The following is a 26,395-nucleotide window of genomic DNA, read 5'->3' on the forward strand; positions in this document are numbered from 1 at the left end:
CTTTCAGGGTGACATCTTCATGTTAGACTCTTATTTTGCTTTTAGAATTACCCATATTTTTCAGACTATCACACACACTTCTCCCCCCAAAACTCGGGAGAAAAAGTGGTTGTTAATGCTGTTATTGAGTTCTGTTTACATTTACATTGGTAAAATATTATGTTATTTAATATTTTACCACATATTTTGCTTCAAAATTCTTTTTTCCTATTCTTTCCTTTTCTCCTCTAAAACCTAGGTGCATCTTATGGTCTGAAAAATATGGTAATACCAAATAAGCATCTGTCTGCTGCTTTGACCACTAAAATTCCTAAGAAAATTCCTTTCTAAGTAATTGTGGACTCCTTTGCAATGCCTTTTCAGTCTTATCAATCACTGGAATGAGTGACCAGATCTTATTCATTTTCTACCAGCTTTACCTCCACAGACAGGAAGTATGAGTAGCCACTTAAGTCTTTCCAAGTTGGTGTCTAAGGGGCCCCTGAGAGAGACCAAGGATTCTATTTCCATTCTTGTTTTGCAGCCAAGACTCTGTCCTTAGCCTGTACCAGGAATACTCTACCCAGAAATGCCCTGTGAAAATAAGAGCACTTTGCCTGGTTTGGGATCAAAGATCCTGAGTATGGGTATCGCCCCTGAGGTCAGCTCTGGCTGAAAGGAGCTGAGCTACTAGTATCATGGTTATAATTGTTAGAGCTACTTAATAAAAATAAAAATAATTTATCATTTTATTATTAGAGACATCACATAATTTTTCTGCTGCTCAGGTTTACAGTGTTACTTTGGGACATGGCCCATGACTAATACTGATTTCAGTATCTGAGAGATTGACATCTGATTCAATAACTGAGAGACACCTGCACTCTAGCTTTGGGTCGTTCCACTGTAAGTCTCTGCTGTGATCAATGCTCTCAGGGAATCCCCATAACTACACGTTTTTAAAATATCCTAGACCCTCACTATTTCCTTTGCAGAAACCCCACTAACTAGGAGCCCAGAGCTGATGTCCCAGAGTAGTGACCCTGTTTTTCTCATGTATAAAGTTTTGAGTAAATGTGATAAAGGAGAAATCACTTTATAAATGTGGCCCTCTAAGGTGGCCTAGATAATTCTGCACGCACCAGGCAGGAAAGCCCAAGTTCCCCCAAAACAAAGTTTGAAATCAACATCGGTCATGGGCCATGTCCCAAAGTAACACTGTAAACCTGAGCAGCAGAAAAATTATGTGATGTCTCTAATAATAAAATGATAAATTATTTTTATTTTTATTAAGTAGCTCTAACAATTATAACCATGATACTAGTAACTAACACTTATCAAATGCTCACCATGCATTGGATATTTTACAAGCATCTTCTGATTTAATATCCCAGTGGCTTATAAATATATTATCTTTTACAGATGAGGATACTAAATAGCTGTGTCAGTGTCACTCAAACTGGTTAAAGCATCAACCTGGGATTTAAACCCAGGCATATATTACTCTAGTTCCTGAGTTTAGCATTCCTGATTTTTAAAAAAAGAGGAAAATATCAATGTTACAGGTTACATTTTGGTTCAATTTCATAAGTGAGTCTCAAGTTTATAATCCACAATTAAATTATTCAAACTTTTATATTTGCCCATGTATCATTGCTTCCAACATCACATCCTCATTTATGGTAATTAAACTGGACAAGAAAGTCTCATAATTATGCATTCAGCCAAGTACTTACATAGTCAATGGGCTTGAGGGATTTGATTGCAGATGTCGGGCAGCCACAGGAAGTAAGGTCCGCATACAGGCCTTCTTCTAACACACACTGGTTATCAGAAATGTCCTCTTGGTAATACAGGAGCCAGCTAAAAAGATAAGCCGGGAGACAGTCAGCCTGCCTCAGCTGGCAGCATTGGCGCCTCGTGATGCTGTGGGAACTGGGGTAGGAGCACGGCACAAATGTCACGGTGCCAATGAGCAGCAAATACTCACTGTTGCTCTAAAAGACACAGGTATCACTAGCATTATTGACTGCTCACCATGTGCCAGACAGAGGCTGAGTACTTTACATACATTATTTCACTGTGTCCTCCAAAATTCCATGAAATAAAACCATATTTTTACAGGCGACATAATGAAAGCTTGGAAAGGTTAGGTGATTTGCCCAAGGTCTCACCAACTATTACGTGATAGAACAGAAATTTGAGAGAAGACATCTGTTTTAAGCTAAAGACATTAACTTCATTAAGTGCTTTCAAGGACCAAACTCTGGGATCAAATTATAGTGATTATTAAGGTCTGGATCTCAATTGAGGTCTTTTGAGGGAAAAATAAAAATTTGTGTCCTTATTTAACAATCAGCTTGCCTTCAGTCTGGGTGTGTTAGAAGCCAGACTTTTAAAATCACACAGCAGTGTATGAAATCTGCACAGTTGTTGATTGCTAACTAAGATTATAAAAAAGAAATAAACCCTTTGGAATCTTTGATAGTGAATTATCTTCAATTATCAAAGCTTGGTTAAGACAAGGGTATATACACCCTTCTGAAAAGGAGGAGCCCAAGAAATAAACAAATTGGCTGTTACTACTTCAGTGTTGGTGTGTTTAAGTTCTAACACTGTATTTTAAGGTGACCAGTACTGTACTCTGGCTAGACCAGGTTACCTTTGGAAAACCACAGAAATGCTCTATGACACCATAACTCACTGTCATATCTTCTGTGTAATAAGCATTTATAGCCAACATTTATCAAAGGGTTTCAGTGTGTTAGGCATGGAGTTTAGCCCTCCATGTGCATTATTTATTTAGACCTTGTAAGAATCTACAACAAAGACAGCCCAGAACAAGTAGAAGGAAGGAAATAAGCAAGATCAGAGCAGAATTAAAGGACATAGAGGCTAAAAGTACAATTCTAAGGATCAGTGAATCCAGGAATTGGTTTTTTGAAAAGATAAACAAAATAGACAAACCTTTAAGTAGGCTCATCAAGAAAAGAAGAGAGAGGACCCAAATAAACACAATCAGAAATGAAAGTATTAGTATTACAACTGATACCACAGAAATAAAAGGGACTGTAAGAAATTACTATGAAGAACTGTATGCCAAGAAATTTGAAAACCTAGGTGAAATGGACAAATTTCTAGAAAAGTATAATCTTCCAAAATTCAATGAAGAAGTAGTAGAAAGCCTGAACAGACCAATAACAGCAGATGAAATTGAAGCAGTAATCAAAAAACTCCCGTCACACAAAAGCCCTGGACCAGATGGTTTCACAGGAGAATTCTACAAAGCATTTAAGGAAGAGCTAACCCCTATTCTTCATAGACTATTCCCCAAAATCCAAAATGATGGAAGACTCCCAAACTCTTTTTATGAAGCCAGCATCATCCTAATTCCAAAACCAGATAGAGACACAACAAAGAAAGAAAACTTCAGGCCAATATCACTGATGAACATAGACACTAAAAATCCTCAACAAAATATTGGTGAACTGCATCCAACAATACATCAAAAAGATCATACACCACGACCAAGTGGGATTCATCCCAGGGATGCAAGGATGGTTCAATGTTCATAAATCAGTAAATGCAATACATCACATAAACAAAAGCAAAGACAAAAACCACATGATCATATCACTAGACACAGAAAAAGCTTTTGATAAGGTACAACACCCATTTATGATAAAGGCACTCAGAAAAATGGGAATAGAGGGAGCATTCCTCAACATAATAAAGGCCATATATGAGAGACCTACAGCCAACATCATACTCAATGAGCAAAAACTAAAAACTTTCTCACCAAGGTCAGGAATAAGACAAGGTTGTCCACTTTCACCACTTCTATTCAACATAGTATTGGAAGTTTTAGCCACAGCAAAAAGGAAATAAAAGGCATCCAAATCAGAAAGGAAGAAACAAAATTGTCATTGTTTTCAGATGATATGATACGGTACATAGAAAACCCGACAGACTCCACCAAAAAACTATTCAACCTAATAAGTGAATTTGGCAAAACAGTGGAATACAAAGTCAATATCCAGATATCAAAGGCATTTCTGTATACTAACAATGAAATATCAGGAAAAGAAATCAGGAAAAAAAATCCCAGTTGATGTAGCAACAAGAAAAATAAAATACTGAGGAATAAGCCTAACCAAGGAGGTAAAAGACCTGTACTCAGAAAACTACACAACACTGAAGAAAGAAATTAAGGAAGATAAAAACATTTGGAAACATATACCATGTTCATGAATTAGAAGGACTTAGCATCATCAAAATGTCCATACTACCCAAAGCAATTTATAGATTCAGTGCAATACCTATTAAAGTACCAATGGCATATTTCACACAGAACAAACACTTGACAAAAATTTATATGGAGCCATAAATGACCCCGAATAGCTGCTGCAATGTTGAAAAAGAAGAACAAAGTACGAGGGATCACAATACCTGATATCAAGCTGTATTACAAGGCCACTGTAATCAAAACAGCCTGGTACTGGTGTAAAAACAGACAGATAGACCAATGGAACAGAACAGAGAGCCCAGAAATAAACCCAAGTCTCTATGGTCAATTAATATTTGATGAAGAGGGCAGCAACATAAAATGGAGTAAAAATAGCCTTTTCGAAAATTGGTGTTGGGAGAGCTGGACAGCTACATGCAAAAAGCGAAAAGACTTCAATGAATTACTAGGTAGATATCTGATACATGGACATGCCACTGAACTGTACACTTAAAATACTTAATATGGTAAATTTTATGTTATGTATATTTTACCACAATAAAAAGTCAATACACAGAGACTATATATATATAGTCTATATTTATAGTCTATACACTATATATATAGTATTGTAAGAGAAAGTATGTATTAGCCTTGAGAATTATACACATATGTAAGTATGTATTAGCCTTGAGAATTATACACAGTTTCATACACATGTGAGAAAGATCCAGTATGTTGCTGCAGTTGGAAGAATATAGGATTCAGTAAAAACGAGCAGAGCCATCCTGGGTCTGACATTTGGTGCTTGATCTTGGGGAAACCCTAACTCTGAACCAGGGATACTCATTTGTGAAATGGGGATGATAAAGACTTTAAACAAACAAGATTTTTTAAAATTTAGGACTGTCTTATTTGAGCAAAACCACACATTTTTATAGCATCCTATTATACTACACAATAAACATACAATATAAACATTCAAAAATATTTACAAAATAATGTAACAGTAAGAAAGAAAAAATCACTGAAATGGTCCACAGTGGGCTAATCACCATTCTGCTTCTATTACACAATGGTTCCCAGTGTGAGTTGGGTGAAGTTAATAAAGGAGAATTAGCAGTTAATGAATAAAAGCTTTTTTATTTCACTATGTAAAAAATAATACCAGTCAAATCTCTGTAAATTTGCAAAGACATTTAGTTGTTAAATAGAAGACAATCAATAAGCATACTTACCAACCCCGAAGAACTTTGAAAGAACATGGTGTGAATGAAGTCAAATCAGAAATTTCTTTTGTAAAATCTATACATTCACCTTGGAACCCTGGTTTACTGAATGCTTTGAGCTAAAAAACAAATAAAACCCACAATTATAGAGAAAACAATTGTTTGATATCATCACAAAGCAAAACAAAACCTTTCGTTTCACATCCTTATAAAAATTTCAGTGAAATATTAGACTCAAGTTTTGTCTATATTAATTAACCCATATTAAGATAACATTTTCCTTAAACTCACCTTTTTTTCCCTTACATGTTTTCAGGAGTGTCATTATTCATTTACCATTTTCATACATCTCTTGCACAAAATACTGGGCACAGAAGCCCCCAAACAATTCTACCCGTAAGAGCAAATCAGAATCCCTCCTCCACTACAATGTGGTCCTTGCCACTGCATCAACAATTATCATCCCCTGTGATGAGACTACAGGTATAAAATAATAAGCAGTTTGGAGCTATACACAAAGGAGGTTTGGACTGGTATGAGGGGGTGCTGGTACATCTCTCCTCTCTCCCAGTCTTCCTGATCCACAGGTAACAAAAGGGAGGATAGAGAACTCAAGCACATGCCCATTAAGTGAGCAGGAGCATGCCCGTGAGCGTGCAGGAGCAGCTGGTGAGGATGATAATGATGGGATTCGTGGAAGATTTACAGCGGAGGAAGAAAGAGGCCCAGGTCTTCTACTTCAGCTTTATAGGATTTGGTTTGCTGATAAGAATACCGTACATGTACAGCTTGCAGTTACATACAACTACATTTTTACTTTTGTTCTGTCAAGAAAAATCCATGAAATCTCAGGTTATAATCCCCTTTAGGCCAGAGATACAATACTGGGATTCTAGCGACCATGGACCTATGATAGGTGAGTAAAAGTTAATGAGCCCTATAAACACTTCATAGTACATCAGAGCCTTGAAATAACGTGGGCCACAGGTCCGCCCGGCACTGGCGGCCCGCACAGTAGCTAAAAAAGCACCTAGTGAACTGTCTGCGGCATCACCCCCTCTCCTGCTCACACTGCCCTGGAGAATGAGGCTTCTTTGAGCATCGGACGTTCGCCTCCTTCACCTCCTTCACCTTCCTCAGGGTGGCCTTTGAGTCAGGGGTCTGAGTTACGAGGAATTCTTTCTTGACTACAGCATTCTACTTTGATGTTGCTTGGTCTGACATCAAAGATTAGCCCAAACCAGGGAGGTGAGAGAACAAGTTTGCCTTGACTGTCTGCGGCCTGCACATGACCTTCTACTGTGAAACCAGGCTGTATTTGTTTTTCTGTATTTAAAACTTATTTTTCATGTTACTTTTTCCATTACCCTTCACCCCCTTATATACTCCTCCCGCTGCAATCACCACACTGCTGTCCGTAAGTCCTTTTTCCTCCGGCTCAGTCCCTCCACCTCCTAACACCTGCATGCCCCCTCAGAGCTGTTGGCCTGCTCCATCTCTGTCTTGCTTGTTAGTTCAGTGTGTTCATTGGATTCCTCACATGAGTGAACTTATGTGGTATTTGTCTTTATTCTAATTCTGGTTTCCATCCTCCCAGCAGCTGAGCAGCAAGTCCTCTGTGTGAGGAGAATATGGGAAGCACCTCACACTGCCTCTCACATCACGGTTAAAGAAAATCAAACTGCCTGGAAGCACAGATTTTTTTTCTTTTTAACCCAAGTCTGGAACCAGGAGCATTAAAACGCCAAGGGACTCCCTGATGTAAGGAGGCGTGAACCAGCAAGTTTCTACCAGGGTCCTTTTGGTGCATACGGTGGACAGCAACAGAAAGGACATCCCAAACAAGACAGACTTCTGGAACGATTTCCTGTGTCCGAACAATTCTGCATGTCCAGGGAAACTGCCCCTAAATTCCTTGTTAAGAGAATGTATTTCAGTTAGTAGTTTTTTTTTCAGGCTATTTTTTTTAACTTAAATGTTTATAAAACATGTGTCTAAAAGTAAATCACACACATTTTACTTCCAAAACTATGTTTCCTATATTATCTTACTTCACAATAAGAACCAGAAAAGCCACATGAGAACAGAGGTCACGACCGCTTGATTCACTGCTTGTATTCCCAGTTCATTCCCTTCCCGTTGAAGTATAAACATACTTCAGTATTTTGACATGAAGTGTCAAGTCCTGGACAAGTGGCAATGTGAGTTAAACATGCTTCAGCTGATAGGTACAGTAGCCACCTCTGCTTTTAGTCTGTTTTCATACCCAGAAGCATTAATTAAAATCACATACATACACACACACATGCACGATCTGCCATAAGGTATATATATTTTTAATTTTATTTAAGATTTTATTTATTTATTTATCTTTACAGGGGAAGGAGAGGGAGAGAAACATCAATGTATGGTTGCCTTTTGTGCGTCCCCTGCTGGGAGTTGGCCTGCAGGGAACTCACCTGCAACCCAGGCATGTGGCCTGACTGGGAATCGAACTGTGATCCTCTGGTTCACAGGCCCACGCTCAATCCATTGAGCTATACCAGCCAGGGCTCACAAGGTATCTTTTTGATTTATGGGTTCTTTACTCAAACTAAAAAACAGGGTTTAATGTCGGTCTGAGTTTATGGGATTTGGCTCCTCCAAAATTTGAGCAACATCAGAAAAGTAACACTTCATTCTGACCCCTTACAAATGCTTCAGAGCAGGTCTCATAATAATGTTCTGGGCATGGTCCCCACAGAAATCAACATGGCACTTACAACTTACAATAATTAAACTGTGGTTTCTGCTCCTGGTGATATTAAGTCCTGTGGTGTGCTAGCTGGATAATTATTTTGGTTTCCTTTCTAAATTACTATAGAATAAATGTACAAAACGACTCAGAGAGGATGCTTAGAATATAGGTAAGAAGTCGGATAAACAAAGGGTGAGTTTCTTTCAAACAACACCAGCCCTCTGGGCCATCTGGGCGTGGTTCAATTCCTACCAGCCCCTCAGGTGGAACTGAATGGAGGGAGAAAAAGACACTGTACCGCTGGTTTGCAAGGTGCCTTTTCTCATATATTACCTTATTTCTTCTTTAAAACTATTCTTTGAGGCAGAAATTATCAACATTTTATGATGAAGATTTGCAGAAATGCTTTTTACTATGTACTCTTCATTTATGATATATATGAGTAAATGTAACAGGTCTAACAAATTAAATATGACAAACAAAAACTCAAGAGCTAACTAACTGACCAAACAGAAGTTGTACTCTGTCCACAATATCAGAATTTTAAAGCATACTTTATTTAATCCAGTATTAAAATAATTTCTATGAGAAACATTCTATACTGTGTGAAAAAGACTTTCTGCTGCCTCCAATCTTGTTAAAATATACTTTATTGATTATGCTATTACAGTTGTCCCACTTTTTTCTCCCTTTTTTTCCCTTCTGCCCTGCACCCCCTCCCACCTACATTCCCCCACCTTAATTCATGTCCATGGGTCATACATATACGTTCTTTGGCTTCTCCACTTCCCACACTATTCTTAACCTCTCCCTGTCTATTTTGTAGCTACCATTTGTGCTCCTTATTTCCTGTACCCCCATTATCCCCTGCCCTCTCCACACTCTATTTCTCTATTTGTGATCTCTATTTCTGTGATTCTGTTCCTGATCTAGATGTTTAATTAGTTTTTGTTTTTTAAGGTTCGGTTGTTGATAGCTGTGATTTTGTGTTTTTGATCTTTTTTTTTGTGATTTTTTTTTTGTGTGTTTTTGATCTTTTTCTTAAATAAGTCCCTTTAACATTTCATATAGTAAGGGCTTGGTGATGATGAACTCCTTTAACGTGACCTTATCTGGGAAGCACTTTATCTGCCCTCCCATTCTAAATGATAGCTTTGCTGGATAGAGTAATCTTGGATGTAGGTCCTTGCCTTTCACAACTTCAAATACTTCTTTCCAGCCCCTTCTTGTGTGCTAGGTTTCTTTTGAGAAATAGGCTGATAGTCTTATAGGAAACCCTTTGTAGGTAACTCTCTCCTTTTCTCTTGCTGCTCTTAAGATTCTCTCCTTCTCTTTAATCTAGAGTAATGCAATTATGATGTGCCTTGGTGTGCGCTTCTTTGGGTCCAACTTCTTTGGGACTCTCTTGAGCTTCTTGGACTTCCTGGAAGTCTACTTCCTTTTCCAGATTGGGGAAATTCTCCTTTATTATTATTTCCAATAAGTTTTCAATTTCTTGCTCTTCCTCATCTCCTTCTGGCAGCCCTATGATTCAGATGTTGTAACACTTAAAGTTGTCCCAGAGGTTCCTAAGCCTCTCCTCATATCTTTGAATTCTTGTTTTTTCATTTTCTTCTGGTTGAATGTTTATTTCTTCCTTCTGGTTCAAACTGTTGATTTGAGTCCTGGTTTCGTTCCTGTCACTGTTGGTTCCCTGTATATTTTCCTTTATTTCATTTTTCATAACCTTCACTTTTTCCTCCATTTTGTGACCATATTCAACCATTTCTGTTAGCATCCCGATTACCAATGTTTTGAACTGTGCATCTGATGGGTTCTCTATCTCTTCATCACTTAGTTGTATTCTTCTGGAAGCTTTGATCTGTTCTTTCACTTGAGCCATATTTTTTTGTCTTGGCCTGGTTGTTAGATAGTAAGGGGCAGACACTTAGGCATTTGTCAGGGTGGGGAAACCCACTTTGCTTGCTATGGCACTGTATGTGGGGGAGGGGCCTGAGAAGAAACAATGCCACTTGCTCAGCTCTTGGTTGGCTTCCAGTCACTCCTCCCACTACCCACAAACAAATTGGTCTCTTCTGGTGCTCATTTCCAGATGAGTGGTTTTGGGTACATTCTAGGATCTGGTGGGTCTTGCCAGTGAACTCTTTTGTGAGGCTGGGAGTTTCTCCCCATGCCACAACCCTCACAGGTTTTTACAGCAGAGGTTTTGAGGTTTTATTTTCCCCACTGGAACCCTGGGTTGTGTAGTCTGTCTCGCTCCCCAGTTGTTCTTCCTGGTTTATCCACACACAAATGTGGGACCTCCATTTCCGCCAGCCACCACCTCACTTGTCCTGGTCCTCCAGCTGTTCCCTTGCCACACATCCTCTCCACCCCAGCTGCCCATCTCTGCCCCTCCTACCAGTCTGGATGAATGTTTCTTCTTTTAACTCCTAGGTTGTCAGACTTCCATACAGCTCGATCTTCTGGCAGTTCTGGTTATTTTTTTGTGTTTAATTTTGTTGTTGTCCTTCATTTGGTTGTGCTAGGAGGCAAAGTGTATCTATCTATGCCTCCATCTCAGCCAAAAGTCCTGCTGCCAATCTTCTGTCACATCCCACTGCTGCACGTTGTAGTGTGACCTACTCCTCCTGTCAATGACATATTCTACAGTAACTCTACCCCCTTGACTACTCAGGGAAGGGTGCTTTTCTTTTTCTTGGAACAGTAGTGCTTCCTGAGTATCCCTAGCCTTCGGATGCTATAAGGATAATTTGGTTACAACACTGCTCTTGAATCCTACTGATATTTGACTAAAACTGTTGTTTGCCTGTCCCCCATCAATGATAACAGTCAGCACAACCATTTTTAAAGACCCTGTAATCGGCCCTGACTGGTGTGGCTCAGTTGGTTTGATTGCCAGTCAGGGTACATGCCTGGATTACAGGTTTGGTCACCGATTGACATTTCTCATTTACATAATGTTTCTCTCCCTCTCCCTCCTTGCCTTTATAAATAAATAAAATAAAATAAATCCTATCATCACTCTAAAATTCAACGTGACTAAATTAAGCAACAGGAAATATGCAGTTGCTTTTTCTCAGCCAGAATCGCATATAAAATGGAACAGGGGCTCAACACTTAAAGAAATCCAAAGTTCTGATTATGAAGGGAGACCACCAAAAAAAGAAATTTATAAAAAATTGTGTATTTATTCTTACATGTTTAAACTTGAGTCACCTCAAAGTACTCTCCATTTGATGCAATACACCTACCAAGATGTTTTTTCCACTGCTGAAAACAGTTTTGAACTCTTCAATTTTAATGCCTTTCAGTGCTTCTGCTGTGTGGTTTCGCCTCTCCTACATTGGGAAAACATTTCCCTTTGAGGACTCTTTTCACCAGGAGGTACAAAAAAAGTTGCTTGCAGTGCCATTGGGAGAATAGGGAGCATGGGGCAGGGGGTTCATGCTGTTTTGGGTCAAAAACTGCTGAACACTCAGCACTGTGTGGGCAGATGTGCTTGTAAATCCCCCATCACGAGATGGGCAGATTGAAAGAGTCTTAAAAAAAAAATTCACTGAAGCTGAACGCAGCATCTCAGAACGCCAGCTGGTGCACTGATACAGATGGGTTCTTAGCACACTCACCCAGTGGGGGGAGCCTGTACTACAAGGGGCCCACCCTCCAGAAGATGAATCCATTTTTCTTGAGTGGTCTCTCCTCATCTATTTGCGAACAGACTTGAAAAGATTCTAAAAAAGCAAAGTCCTTGGTTGGATCGAAGGAGAAACTGCTTAGAACTTCCAGAGAATGGTGCCTGACTACAAACTTCCTGAAAATGGAACTCACTGGTATAAGATTAACTTAGGGAAATTTCTGATTTGGACTTGCTTGGGGGCAGGGTGACGACACTATGAACATGATCCACATGGTTTGTAATTTGTTTTGTTTGGGGAAAAAGAATAAAAGGACACTTGCTGAATAAGGAGAACTCTGTAACGATCCTTTATATTTTGAGTTGGCAATTAGACTTGGTGATTGAGCTTCAGTCAAAAATAATCTTCTCAAAAAAGGTGTTCTACACATCAACAATACTTTTATTAGTATGATTCTCATGATGTATATTAACCTTTAAACACATACATTTTCTGTTTTTTCCTTTCTTAGGATGCTTGAAGTTCCCTTTTAAATCATCAGCATTAAAAAAAATCCTGTCTCTGACTTGAACTCTGAAATGTAACTTCCTTCTCATTCGGCAGACAGAAAAAATAGCTACTTCATCTGAACACAGCATCTAAATTGTCAATCTGATGATCACAGCTACTCATAAAGAAGAAAATACTTTTTAGTTACTGAATGGAACCAGAGTGTCAGCCAATGCTTTTGTTTTTACTTGGGTAAGTAAAGACAAAACATTCTGAAAATTTGGTCCACTGGAAATAAGAGCTTTGATACTGGGTAAACTGAGGAAGCTTTGTCTGCGTGTTACCAAATACCCCTCTATCGACCTGTCAGAAACGTTTATTTTGCAAGGCAATACCTGAGCCACACGCAGAAAAATGAAGTGGGGCTGATTTCGCTGGGCATTTTTTGCTGCTTCCTTTTCCCTTCAAGTTGGGCTGGAAACACTATGAAGAAGCTCTGAGCAATCTGCCCCACACAAGGAAGTCCAAAAAAAGAACAGGGACGCAGGAGGGGGGACGCAGAGCTTCAAAGAATGTGACTGTTATTTGTACTTAAAACTTGGAAAATATGCAGTTAGGAATTATCTCAGTTTAACTCCTTAACTACTTAAGTTATGTTGATTCATGTTAAAAAGTGCTTTAAAAGTCCACAGCTGGAGTTTACAAACATTCACAATAAATATCTGGCAGGAAGTGTCTCCAAAGCAACAGCTCAATTAGACAGGGTGGAGCAAAGGCAGGGCTACAGTTGTTCATATGGAAAAAGAAAAGATTATGGTTATTACAAAAGCTTTATTCACTCTGTGTTTTGTGTATTCACAACTGTACACCTACTTTTGCCCCACTCTGTATTTAGAAAGGAAATGTTCCTAATAGGCCTGAGTTAATCATAAAATAAAATCTGAATGCATTGTGAATTGAAACATGACTTAACTGAACTGATTTGAAATATATAAACACTGACACAAACATAAAAAACATATAGACTCAAAGAGAAATATTCAGCACTATGTAAAGCTAGCAAATGTCGAATAATTAAAATTAGTCAATATATTTGACTTTACAACAGAAAAACTTCCAAATTTGTTATTCAAAATAAGACAGAGGAAGTAATCTCTCATCCCCTCTTCCTTCTATAGCTGTGTTGCTCATATCACGACATGTCTTTCTTCATGTAAAATCCTGAAAATGTGGTTAAGTTGCGTGAGATACTAGAAAATGCCGACTTCGCTACTTCTTCTTGTGTGAAATGACACAAATTCTAATTCTCAGTGAGCTCATCAATAAATGGGATTAATCCTGACCTCACAGAGTGGTTAGAGGCACTAAATAAACACAATTTCAATTTCATCTTTTTCAACCAGCACCGTAACCTCCCTCCCCTCTGATAGCTGTCAGTTCATTCTCTGGGTCTGTTTCTATTTTGCTAGTTAATTTTGTTTATGAGATTTCACATGTAAGTGAACACATATGGTACTTGTCTTCCTCCAACTGGCTTAAATTAGTGAAGGGATTAAGCTAAAAACAAAAACAAAAGCAAAAACAGCCTCATAAACACAGACAACAGTATGCTGACTACCAGAGGGGGAGGGAGTGGGGGCAGGTAGAAGAGGGTAAATGGGGATAAATGGTGATGGAAGGAGACTTGACTTGGGGTGTGAACACACAATACAATACACAGATGATGCACTATCGAATTATACATCTAAAACCTGTATCATTTTATTAACCAATGTCACCTCAATAAATTTTATTTAAAAAGTGAAAAAAGCATAATTTCTAGCCCTCAACGGGTAATAAACAAACATTAGGCTCCAGAGTATTACCCAATCCTTCAAACCACTAACACTAGAAATAAAGAAGGTTGCAATTTTACTAGTGCTTTAAAAAATCTGATTTAGGTATTAGAAATACATTTACATTAATACACATTCCAAGACAGCAATTACTCCATGGTAAACTTGCTCCTTGCAAGGCAGCATAAGACACTGTACTGACTAAGAACAAAACATTCAAGAACAGAAGGGCAATAGGAAAGAGTCGCAGAGGTTCAAAATGACCCGGAAGTGGTCAGAGCTGAACCTCTAACACACAGGCGGCAAACACAAGGCCTGCAGGCTGAATCTGGCCCTTCACCTTGTTTCTACCTGGTGACTATGTCCACCTCTCGCTTAACTGTTGAGGAGCAGTTACATTTATACAGTCCTAACATTACATTCGTTCCTTTGAAGGCAACTGCAAGTCTGATGTGGCCCCCGGTGAAAATGAGTTTGACACCCCTGCTCTAACAGAAGAAAACAAAAGGAACTGGACAAATCCAGATCAGAACAACCCGTAAGAAAGGTGGGCACGCTTAGGCTCATAGGTCCCAAGCATAAGGCAAACTGCCCTGACATACACAAGACAGTTATCTGAGGGAAAGGGCATAGATGCTTTTAGTAAACAATTTAACAAGCCCAAGGTAAGGCTATTTTTAAACATACCAAGTATGGAGGCTCATTTATTCCAAGCGGTTCCTGAAAAACATTAAAACATTAAAAAATTATCACCATATAATCTTAGTTGTCTTTTGAAAGTTTTGAAAATATTCTTTGTTGGGGGAGGTGGGGAAAGTCTAGCCAATTTACTAGATTCCTTGACTTGCCCATGACCCTCATAACTAATGAATTCTTTTACAATAACTTTGTATTTATTACTAATTCATTTTGAGTAATACTGTAGCAAGGAGACAAATGTGCCCCAATGCCCATCTGAACAAAGCCTGGACTTTCCACCACTCCCTCCCCCCTCAACTGTCTCACGGGCACCCACACTGTCCGGCAGTGTGTGTCACCATCCAGGCTGTTGGTGGAATGCCCTTTCCGCCCACCCCCCCTTTCCATGCCTGGAAAACTGTCTTTGCCCTTTAAGGTATCACTCAGTGCATCCTCTTCTGTGGCACGGTGCCCAGGTCCCCAGGCTCTGAGTGCTCCCTTTCCCCTGTTCCCCTCCCACTGCCGACACACTTCATCTTCTCACTAATCACTCTGTAATCAATTGTCCAAATGTCTATCTCCTCAAAGAGACTGAGACGCGTTGGGGAACTCTTTTCCATCTATCTCCAGTGAATCAGTAGTGTCTGGCTTATAAGGGGCACTAAATAAATGCTGCTCAAGGAACAAACTGTGAAAACTACAGAACCACTTCACCAATGTGCTACCACATACAAGCTCTCTATGGAGTCTCTAGGAATTCATATGCTGTTTCCTTTTCTCTCTACATACATATAACATAGTTCAACAATTCTACTTTTAAAAAGCTGGTTTCCGCATATTCCGTTGTATGCCATTACACACCACTGGCATTAGTTACGTTCACACTTAACTCACCAGTTGGATAGGTCGTATTGACATGATTAAGTTATTTGATCCTCCCCAGTCAAAAAAGCATTTGTATTTCCCTTTCTCTAAAATGTACTGTTCTCCACAGAAAAACTTCTGCTGGTAGGCAACCCATCTAGTAGGGGAAAAAGGAAAAAGAACAGTGGTCATATAGAACTGAGCAGCCAACAGTTTTAAATACCAAAGAATCGCTCAAGGTTCTCGGGGTGGAAGACAACTTACACTCCACTTTTAACGTGAATGGATCTTGTTTCAGCGCCAAAGCCAATTTCTTCCAAGTCAGAGATTTCCTGATTTCTAATGTCAATAAATTTCCCACTTTCCAGGTCAGATTCAAACAGTGTGATGGAAGATTCTATAAAATTCTACAAAGAGGAAGAGGGAATGTTTAGAAAAATGTATGCGTTTTGTTTTACAGATTGCTAAATCTTTGCACAATTTTCACATACTTGTGGGATAATTTTCACATACGTAGCTCCAGGAAGAATTTTAAATGGCACTGGAAACAATTTTAATAGTTACTATTCCTACATACCAGTAGTTTTTTAAAAAGCCTCAGTGTTTACTTTGATTAGAAAAACAGAACATTTTTTTATAGAAATGGAAATCAGTCAATAGCTGGTAAATTGCTAGGACTTACAGGCTACCATGTAAAACACCAATTGGAAAGAAACTAAAGTCTCACTCATACCTAAAGAGCACAAGCTACATGAAACAAAATGGGCAAGGAGGGAGAGGATTTTATGCATTTAAATGAATAGGAAAAAAAAAGTCTGTGTGACAAAAGAAAAATTACTAAAAAATTAAATTGAGAGAAAATTTAAAAAATTTCTAGTCAGAGAACATTTTTGAAACAAAATTATCAGAAAAACTCTAAGAACCCAAATTAAAAAGTCAGCAAAAAACAGACAATTCACAAAAAGTTAAAACAAGCAAATGTCTAATTTCACTAGTAATAATAAATTCAAAAGCAAACAACTGACACAATCATCACTTTTTAAATTAAGAAGGACCTTAAAATCCAGTTGTGTCTGGGAACACTGCTGGTAGAAATACACACTGGAAAGCTATTTTAGAAAATAACTTAGATATATATTTAAAAGACTGAAATTGTTCACACTACTTGAACCTAAAATTAATTCCTTTTTGAATTTCTTAAAGAAACTAGACAGCAGGCAATTTATATGCAAAGATGCATTAGTTGTAATAGTGAAAAGCTGTAAACAATGTAAATGTCCAAAAGATGTATAAAGATAAGCTTGTATACATCCACCACTTGATGGAATAAATATAAAGAGTTTTTTAACAAGCTAACAGTTAAATATATCCTATACTTACTACTGACCAGGAGTTTTATGTGCACTGTTTTCAAAAGAGCCACCACATGAGATTATATTATTATCACTCCCATTTTACAATTAAGAAACTGAGTAATTATAATTAACTGGGCAATATATATATTAAGTAATATATATATATATATGAGTATATACACACTTTTATAAAAACATATCTATATATCTGCCATTTTGCATATGCGGAAACCAAGGCTTTAATAATCCCATTAGCGATTTGCCTTAAAGTACCCAGAATAAGCCTCCCAAGTGAAGTATGTTTACAGCCTGGGCACCACATCAACACACCTGGTTATATTGACTACACACACTCCCATCACCCGAAGTACCCAAGCATGCCTTTGGCTCTTGCAACCTGAAAACGTGTAACTACCTCAGGGCAGCTGGGAACCAGAATCAAGAGCCACCAACCAAGACAGGACCCACCATAGTGGGCAGGCCTTTAGCAGCTCTCAGTCATACAGGCCTCTCCTCTCTCACTCCTGTAACTCTGGGATGCTCCACCTCTGCTTCTGCTGCTTCTGCCTCCACACCTGCCTGTTCTCTACTCCCCATTGGGGTTTTTGGAATGGAGGAGGAAGGCCAAGATGAAAAAATGCTGTGGGTCTGTCACTGTATTATGTTGGAGTCAAATGGGACAAAGAAAAACATATACAGATTTGTGCCTGTGTGCAGCGTTTGTGCCCTTTCACAAACATAACTTGTGTTGTGGTGTGAGGTACTTGGCCAGAGCAGTGATTTGCACAGAACTCACTGTGTGGGTTGTGGGGGAGGGTGAGCTGGGAAGCAGGCTGCAGGCACAGTGCAGCCCAGAGCCGAGTGCAGAGCAGTTCTCCACTGTCACAGGGTCCATAGTGAAGCACAAGTGTTGACAGCATGAGTTCGCAAATAAATTTACACCCATGGCTTGAGTTTGTGTCCTACCTGCTCTGTCTACCATCCCAGAGACTTTGCCAAGGGCTGTAGGCATCTCCCAAGTGGTGTCGCTCTCCTCTACTCGTGGCTTTTTTTGTGCTTTACAGCATCTGCCTTCCATCTTTTTCTAAGTGCCCCCTGCACCACTCCCCTAGTTTTGACCCACTCTCCATTTTCCCCCAGACCTGCCAAATATATAGTCTCTGATCTAGTTGACTAGTTGCCATCAATATGGTGGCCCTTCTGGGCAGAGTTCTAACAAAAAAACTTTTAGCTATCTCGTTCAGGAGGTGCCTGCAACAGGCACTCAGAGTCCTGTCCTGAGTAAGCCCTGCAAGGTTCCTCAGCCACCGCCATCCCCACTTTCTTGGTCATAATTAAATCACTGCAAAAGTCATGCTGATTCCAGTGGAGCTCCACAGCCCAGGAAGAATGAATAAGGATGGAACGACCTCAAATTTATATCCCCTTTTATTTTTTTAAAGCACTTAAACCCATTCATAGTTTAATATAGTCTCAGGTACAGTACTCCCACTGCTAGAGAAAACGAATGAGCCATTGCTGCGGGACCAAAGTAAGTCTTAAGGATCAGTAGTTTGATTATTTTGAAATTCCATAAACTCCTTCAGCTGGCTGGGCCCTGGAGCTCTCATTCTCCCCGCCACACACGCAGCCCAGGGGCGACATAACACACCCGTGCAGATCTGGTGCCTCCATTAACTTGGGAGCAACACTGGTCTCTGCTGCGTTCATTCCACCTGGTTTCAGAGACCTGAGAGGAGGCCCCAAATCTGAAAACCATAACAAAAGCGAATCCAAAACAGCTGGTGAGAAACTGAGGGGAAACAAGCCTACCAAGACAGTTTTGTTGAGGAAGCCAAGGAATAAAAATTCCTTCTTTAATCCCTGGAGTCTAAATACTGCTATATTCCTTCTGGTCTTGTCCTTTAAAAATAATCAAGTTCAAGTCAACACATCTGCCTGACTCATTTGGAGTTAGGAACACATTTCTGGTTGTACTCTCCAAAGCACTCCGGGACACAGCCCACGTTATCCCCAAGCAATTCGTCCAGGATTTGACCTCAGGAGCTCTGCAGCATTCTGCGCACTGGAGCCAGGACATGAGGGAACTGCGCTGTACTCTGCAGTTTTTCTCTCTATCGTCTTATTTATTTTATGCTACTTCAACCCGGATCTTCAGGGCAGCAGTTCGCTCTTTCCAGGGTTAGAGACATCTGAGAGTCCGTGTGGGGAACCGGTGCCTCACATCAGTTTTGCCCGATACCATACGTAGGTCTGTGACAACCACAAAGTTTTAAGTTTTAAATCCTGTATCTAAATACGGTGTTACATACTTAAATTTTTCAAAGAGGGTAGACCTTATGTTAAGTCTTTTTTATCACACACACAAAGAAGTAATAAAGGGGGTGGAAGGAAATTTGGGGAGGTGATGAATATGTCAGTGGCCTTGATGGTGGCGATAGTTTGACAGGCGTTGACTTATCCCCAAACTCACTGAGTTGTGCACATTAAATACAGGGTCCAGCACAAATAACACCTCCCATTTTTATTACAAAACCATAAGCACGTAATTCTGTAACATAACAATATCACATTCAGGCACATCAAATGATATTTTAGGTGAAATCTTTAAATTAAAACTGTAAGTTATGACACCCATATTATCACCCTACCAACCACACGCAAGCAGGTGTTACTTCTGCCGGACCCAGTGTGTACAGCTTTGTAGATGTCAATCACGCCTCGATAAAACAGTTTTTTTAAAAAAGAGAACTGCCTAATTACATGCTGTGTCTAGCACTTGTAAAAATTTTTAAAAAGTATAACTTGGTAAGTTTTAAAAGAATTTAGGAACATATACATATTTAAATTCTAAATTTTCTAAATATATAAATTTTGGGTATATTTCATCTGCAAATATTTTAGTGAACATAAATTTAAATTATAACTAAACTGAAAGTTCATGTAAGTTATTATTTTATATATGTGCATTATTCTGCAATGTGACCATATATTTATAGTTATGAATGAAATGCTAATCAACTTTTGGTTGAACGAGATCCAGTTTTCCACATTAAGGTGTCACTTTAGGCTAACCACTTTGTAAATGAGGAAAGTGACTGATGTGGCAGAGGCTCCCGAGTAAGGCAGGCTCGCCCTCAAATCACAACTTCACACGCGGGCTCTGTCCCCTGGTGCCTCGGTGTCTGTGCCTGTGCGACGGGACTCACGAGTGGCTCGCTGTCTTTGTGAAGGCGAAGTGTAATAAGCAGCATGTAACAACGTGTTAGAATACTATAGTGAGGGCGGTGCAAACATCTTTAGCTATAATCCAACTACTAATCTTAATTAAAACAATCTAATTTAAAGAGCATAGAAGATTTTCTTTGAAGGGTACTTTTACTTATTCACATAAAAGCTGTGTGCCATCATTTTGGTAAATGCTGCAAATTTTGTGTGCAGCACTAATACATGCCAATCTATGCCAGTTTTTCCAATGAGTATTATCATAGACTACATCAAATATTTCTTAATTATTTAGCTATACAAGATGGGGCAAAAGTAGGTGTACACTGTTTCCTTTTGAATATAACAATAAGTAATAATATAAGAATAATTACTGTATTCAAAAGTAGATACAACTGTAAACCTACTTTTGCCCCACCCTGTATAGTTCATATTTTTTTACATTTTCTGCTATTGGTAGATTTCAATTAGTGACAGGAGGGCTTTTTTTTTGTTCGCACACTTTCTTCGCACCATGACATTTCTTGATACAGTCACCAAAAAAGAGCCTTCTAAACTGCTAATCAGACTCACTAGGTCTCAAATCCATTAGTGGCTCACAGTAAAGTCAAGAAAAAAAAATCTGAACTCCTCTCCATGGCACATAAGGCCCTTCACTATCTGGTTCTGCGCGCATCTTCCCAAAGTTCTCCCTAACACGCTGACATGGCTGCACTTCCCAGACACACCCCCCTTTACTTAGCATGGCAGTTTCTCAACCTCAGCACTGTTAACTTTTAGGTCAGATGATTCCTTCTTTGTTAGGGGGGTGGGAGTAGGGGAGCTGTCCTGTAGACTGTAGACATTTATCAGGATCCCTGGCCTCTACCCACTACATGTCAGTAGCTCCCCCACCACGTCCCCCCTCCCTGACCCACATACCATGTCAGCACAAACTTTCTGCAGACACTGCCAATGCCCCCCAGGGGGTAAAATCACCCCAAGCTGAGAACCACTGGCTGACACCCTTGCCTTTCCACATGTTGATCTCTTGCTAAAACTGCACCTACCTTCCCCCCCCCCCCACCCTGTCCTGAGTATCTTCACCTGGCCGACAGCTGAACTTGAAATTTCAACTCAGCTGTCATCTTAACTTCATCTCACTTCTAGTTAGGAGTAACTGACCTTCTTCTGACTACCCCGAGTACTTTGTGCTCAGTCCAATCAGTCAAACAATATTAAACATTTATAAAAGTGTTGTTTCCCTACCAGACTCCTACTCTGTGAGCCAGGGATTGTCTCTGGCCACTGTATCTCCACTACCTGGCACAAAACAGTTATCACAGCAGGTGCTCAAAGAATGGAGAGTCAATAGAGGAAAAAGTAACAGTACCATTCTAGAGTGATAATGTCAGTTAAAACAGGCAAGTCACATAAGCAGTTCAGTCTTGGGCCCCCTGGTTTTAGAAACATTTTATAACCTCATGTTCTTCAGAGGTCATGTCCAAGTTTTATGGAGAGATAGAGAGAGAGAAATTAAGAATTTGGGAGCTAACTCACAGCTTGTAAGTACCGGAAAGACAAGATGGGACCACTCAACGCCCTGCAAGCAGTACTGTCTTCAAAATCTCCTTCTTCAAGCAAGAACTGCTGGCCTTTAAAGTGTTCTTTTTCATAGGCAACCCACCTAGAAATACACAGGACACCAGCTGAGGCATTAATAAAACTGTAGTCAAGGAAGCACGAAAAAAAATTGTGAGAAAGCACCTAGTTCTATGTCATCATATTTTAAAAAGCAACACATTTATTTTGCTACCATTTACAAAGACAAATGTTGTCTGCGTCCTGGATCAATAATTTTTATATTCAGTAGTTTGGAGGCTCTTCCCAAGGTTGACTTTGGTTGTAAGAGTTGACTTTGGTTGCAAGAGTTGCAGAACTGCAACAAAGTGATGTGCGTTACGTGCACGCAGTGTGGCCTGATGCCACGTCTCAACATAGCTGCAGAGTAGTTTGCCAAGTAAAAGTACTGGAAAGCACAAATAAGCAATGAAAAAGGTTGCACACCCATGCTGAGGTTCAGAGATTATCATTCTTGTTTTACTGACAAAGCCCTTCTGGAACCACAGAATAGCTCTTTAAACATTCACTTAGGGTTTAAGTCAAAGGAACTGCTCACCAGGCTTTAAACCTAACACACATTCCAGGGGGCATTTAGCAAGGAGAAAGTGGGAAATGCGACCCAGCTGGGTTAGCCCGAGTGGCCTGCATGAGCACAAAGACTTCTGCAACTGTTTAGAGGGAAATGCGGCTCCCACCGTTTTATCAGCAGTGATAACAAAAACAGGAAGCACTGTGACAGAGGACTTCTCAGGGACACAGGTTTCTGGACTTCTAATCTAAAAACCATCCGTGCAGAACACTGATATTAAGCTCCTCCACCAAATGTACATTTTACGGAGTAACGGGAATAGCTAGTGCAGTGTGTTCACAATATAGAGGGGGTCCACGATGTGTGCTGACCTGCTTTACTCTGCCTTCGGCTGCCAGGCCACATTCATACCAAGAATGACTATTTTGGGCTTCTGTGTTGGGACTTCTGAATTCTGGAGTTTGACAAAATGAAGCCTGGTAGGGCTACAGGTATTTTTTTTCCTTTTCCACCCCACTATAGGTGTGAAGATACAAAAAATATTCCAAAGAATCGTTTCTATAAGGTGCAAAATTACAATAGCTGCTCAGTGGTGGATCTGATCCCCAGTCAGGGTGCATACAGGAGGCGACTGATTCATTTCTTTCTCAAATCAATGTCTGTGTCTCCCTCCCCCTCTAAAATCTGTAAACATGTTCTTCCCTAAGAATCAATAAACATATCCTTGGGTGAGGATTAATAAAAAAAGGCCCAGCCCAGCCAGGACAAAGATTTTCCTGGGGTTCTGGCCCCAGTAACTGCTGATTGAGATTGGGCTTTACACTTGGGATTACACTTAGGAGACCTTCGGGGGCTTCCAAAAGCCGTTCAGGGCTGGAGGGTTATTAATACGGAAAATGGTCAACTTTGAAACAGACAAGCCAGGCTACTTCTATAAGGAGGGAGGGCTCGCTGTCAATGTCCTCAGCACAGAAGGCCAACCACAGTCAACAGAAGACAGGACTGAAACTAGGGTTCTCATCTGTGCTCATCATCTGTGAAAAAACGATTTTATTTGCAATTCTTATTTTTGTACTGTGCTTAGCAATTCTAAGTGTTGAAGTTCTAGAAACTGTTTTCTATAGCTAATCTATCTCCAAATCTATAATACCAAGAGTTCACAGAATGCCGTTAGTAACGAATACACTTTGTATTCCCCGTATTATCGAAGGAGCTTGTATCTTCAGACAGAGGAAGGCTGTTGGGCTCTGCTCCGCGCTTTTGCTGCACTGATGTTCAAGAGACAGACTATTAACTCAGGTACTGGGGATGCGGCACTCACACTCCACCGACGACACGGACAGATCCAATTCCATGAAAGTCCCCATCGTTTTCTAAAAAATCTGGGACGGAATCTATATGTTCACTAAACTCTTTGGCCTGTCCATGGAAGTGAGGTTTTTCATAAATAATAACCTGAAAAATATGAAAGAAATTTATTTTAGATCAGATACCTACTGATTTACTGAAGTGGTACTCAAGACAACAATGTGAATAGGGACTGCTGTTTTTCCATTAATATATTCTTACAATACATCACAGTGCCTAACATTCACAAGGAATAAATGAGTCTTCAACATCGTAAAGATAAAATATCTAATTAATAGTATAATTCTCTCAGATGAATACACTCAAGGCTGATCACATTGTTCTCGTTACCCAAATCCTAGGACTTTCTCGTAGGATAAACTGCCTTGAATTATCTAAGCTTATGCCTGTGATTAGGATTTAATACAACCCTGCCTTATATTTATTGAACTGTCCCTTTGAGAAATAAAAAGTCTCTTGAGGTCCCAGGGCATAATAATGAACTATGTATTAATTTGAGAAAATATATGCTGTTTCTTATAACACTGCTTATGTGGTCATTACTATTCAGTATGAAAAAACAGGCAGATTCTTGAATCTAAGTACAAAGCTTCCAAAAATAATACATGATTAAAAAATAGTATCTGTACACCCTATTTAAATCGGGAGTGGGGAAGGTAAGTATAGAAGGAAACAAACTTCCAGCATTTCATTTACTTCGCGTGTGGACTGGGGCTTCTCTTTTCCATTTCCCTGCTCTTTATTCCCAAGCATAAGCTGCCCTTCGTATGTGGAAGGGACGACAAGACTAGTCTACCCATACTCTGTCACGGGTCCCATTTGTGGCTAATAGCATAATTTGCACCCAACCGACAATCCATGACCTTGGTGAATTAAAACCCCATCTTTACCCACATTGAGCCAGCGGGTAACAGCTCTCTTACATTGAAAAACTGACAAAATTATACAAACAAATCAATGTGTAGCACTGCTCCTGCAGTTTTTGTTATTAAGTTTTCACTGGGCACTGTGTTGGAAGTAATACAGTTTTATTTGGGTTTAATACATGCTACACATTCTGAACACACTCTAAGAAAGAAGCAATAATTCTTTAGTGAATAAGCCATCAGCTAACATTTAACAACTTGAAAATTGTGAGTGGCCACAACTGTCGTTCCATTCATACACCTCTACAACCCGTCAAACCACAAAGGTCCAAGGGAGACCCGGTCTGCGGCACCTGGAGCTCTGATTCTGCAAACAAGGAGATTGAAACAGGAGTCGCTCAGGGAGTGTCCCAGCTAATTCCGCATCTATTAGGTTCCTGGTCTGAAACTCTGGGGAGAAGTCAGAATCATGGGAGCTCTGAAACATGTGACCACACCCCAGACCAAAAGAGTTATCTCTGTGAGTGGAACACAGACATAGTATTTTTTTTAAAAATCTCAGATATGTATGATTCCACCATGGAGCCAAGATGTATTAGATACACTCAGACATTAAGTTCTAAAGGCCTCCATCTATGTGACTGAGAGAATGATACAGTCAATTCCATAAATTAAGAAGTCCCAAAACAGGAGGTTGGGATGAGTTGTGTCTTGTTTTGGAGGAAAAAAAAAACAGATAAATTCCTGCCTCCATACCTGTCTCTGAGGGTGCCGTGGCCTCATTTAACAGAGGCCTATTTGCACCTTTGGTCACGGCACAGTTAATGTTCCCATGTCTGTTTATGCATTCATAATCCTAACCCACCTTTCCTTCCCACCTGTGCTTAATCTTGGCATCACTACCACTCCACTGTTCACTGCCTCTACCCTTCAAATACTCATGATTAAAAAATGGCCACCTTCTGATCATCCTTGATCTCCTTGAGCGTCACTCCCAAGGGCCCACAAGTTATCTCCACTTGAATGTCTGGCTGCCACCTGTATCTGACTCCAGACAAAAATCAAACTTACCACCTTATAGCCTGTTCATAGGCACTTGCTGGGTTTGCCTGGGTTTTCAGCATAGACCTCCACCTTTGCATTCTGACCCCACGCCCCACTCCCAGCCTGGGCTCTCAGCAACCCTGCTGTGCGGTCACTTCCCACCACCCCACACCCATGAGTTAGCCACTGCGAGCATATATCATGGCAACTGTTTTCTGTTTTACAGTTTGAAATACTTAAAGAATAATATTCAAACTTTTTAGCTTACTACAAGAGTCTGTTTAACACCTACCTTTAAGTTCATAGGCATTTCCACTTTGAGTCCACCCTTAAAAGATGACAAGAAATTTTAATGTCAGATACATAAATATTTAAAAACATCTGAAAGTAACTGTGATGCACATTGGTTATATAAAAATCTGACTGGTGAAGATTACTTGCCAGTTAAAGCTAAGCTGTGTTAATTTAAAGTGTTAAGAACAGAACCCTACAACAGCTAAAATCAAGTAAGACTTCTCCACATCAATGTAGGTGAAACACCAGACACTCGAGATACTTTCCAGGTTACAACAACTACAAGGAAGGAGACTGAACTTTATCTAGTCCTTATGCACACAAGCAACTAAAGATTTCATCCCACTACAGAGGATACAAAAGTAAGAGGGGAGTTATTAGTGGATTTTTTAAAATTATATTTTATTGGTTACGTTATTGCAGTTGTCCTGATTTTTA

General features: G+C 39.7%; 1 protein-coding gene across 2 annotated transcripts in view; it reads right to left on the bottom strand.

Moving 5' to 3' along the window:
• CRYBG3 (crystallin beta-gamma domain containing 3) overlaps positions 1-26,395 on the bottom strand; it is a 112,751-nt gene that overhangs the window by 25,964 nt on the left and 60,392 nt on the right. For both annotated transcript variants that reach the window (XM_037058982.1, XM_037058980.1), the window contains 8 exons: positions 25,956-25,991; positions 23,707-23,840; positions 21,794-21,920; positions 15,939-16,081; positions 15,705-15,831; positions 14,820-14,852; positions 5,443-5,552; positions 1,716-1,842 (listed from right to left, as the gene is read on the bottom strand). In XM_037058982.1, coding sequence (XP_036914877.1) covers positions 1,716-1,842; positions 5,443-5,552; positions 14,820-14,852; positions 15,705-15,831; positions 15,939-16,081; positions 21,794-21,920; positions 23,707-23,840; positions 25,956-25,991 — 837 coding nt within the window. The remainder of the gene's footprint in view (positions 1-1,715; positions 1,843-5,442; positions 5,553-14,819; positions 14,853-15,704; positions 15,832-15,938; positions 16,082-21,793; positions 21,921-23,706; positions 23,841-25,955; positions 25,992-26,395) is intronic.

This window comes from Sturnira hondurensis, unplaced genomic scaffold, assembly GCF_014824575.4.
Source record: "Sturnira hondurensis isolate 20B ecotype Veracruz unplaced genomic scaffold, ASM1482457v3 Scaffold0010428, whole genome shotgun sequence".
NCBI classification, from domain to species: domain Eukaryota; kingdom Metazoa; phylum Chordata; class Mammalia; order Chiroptera; family Phyllostomidae; genus Sturnira; species Sturnira hondurensis.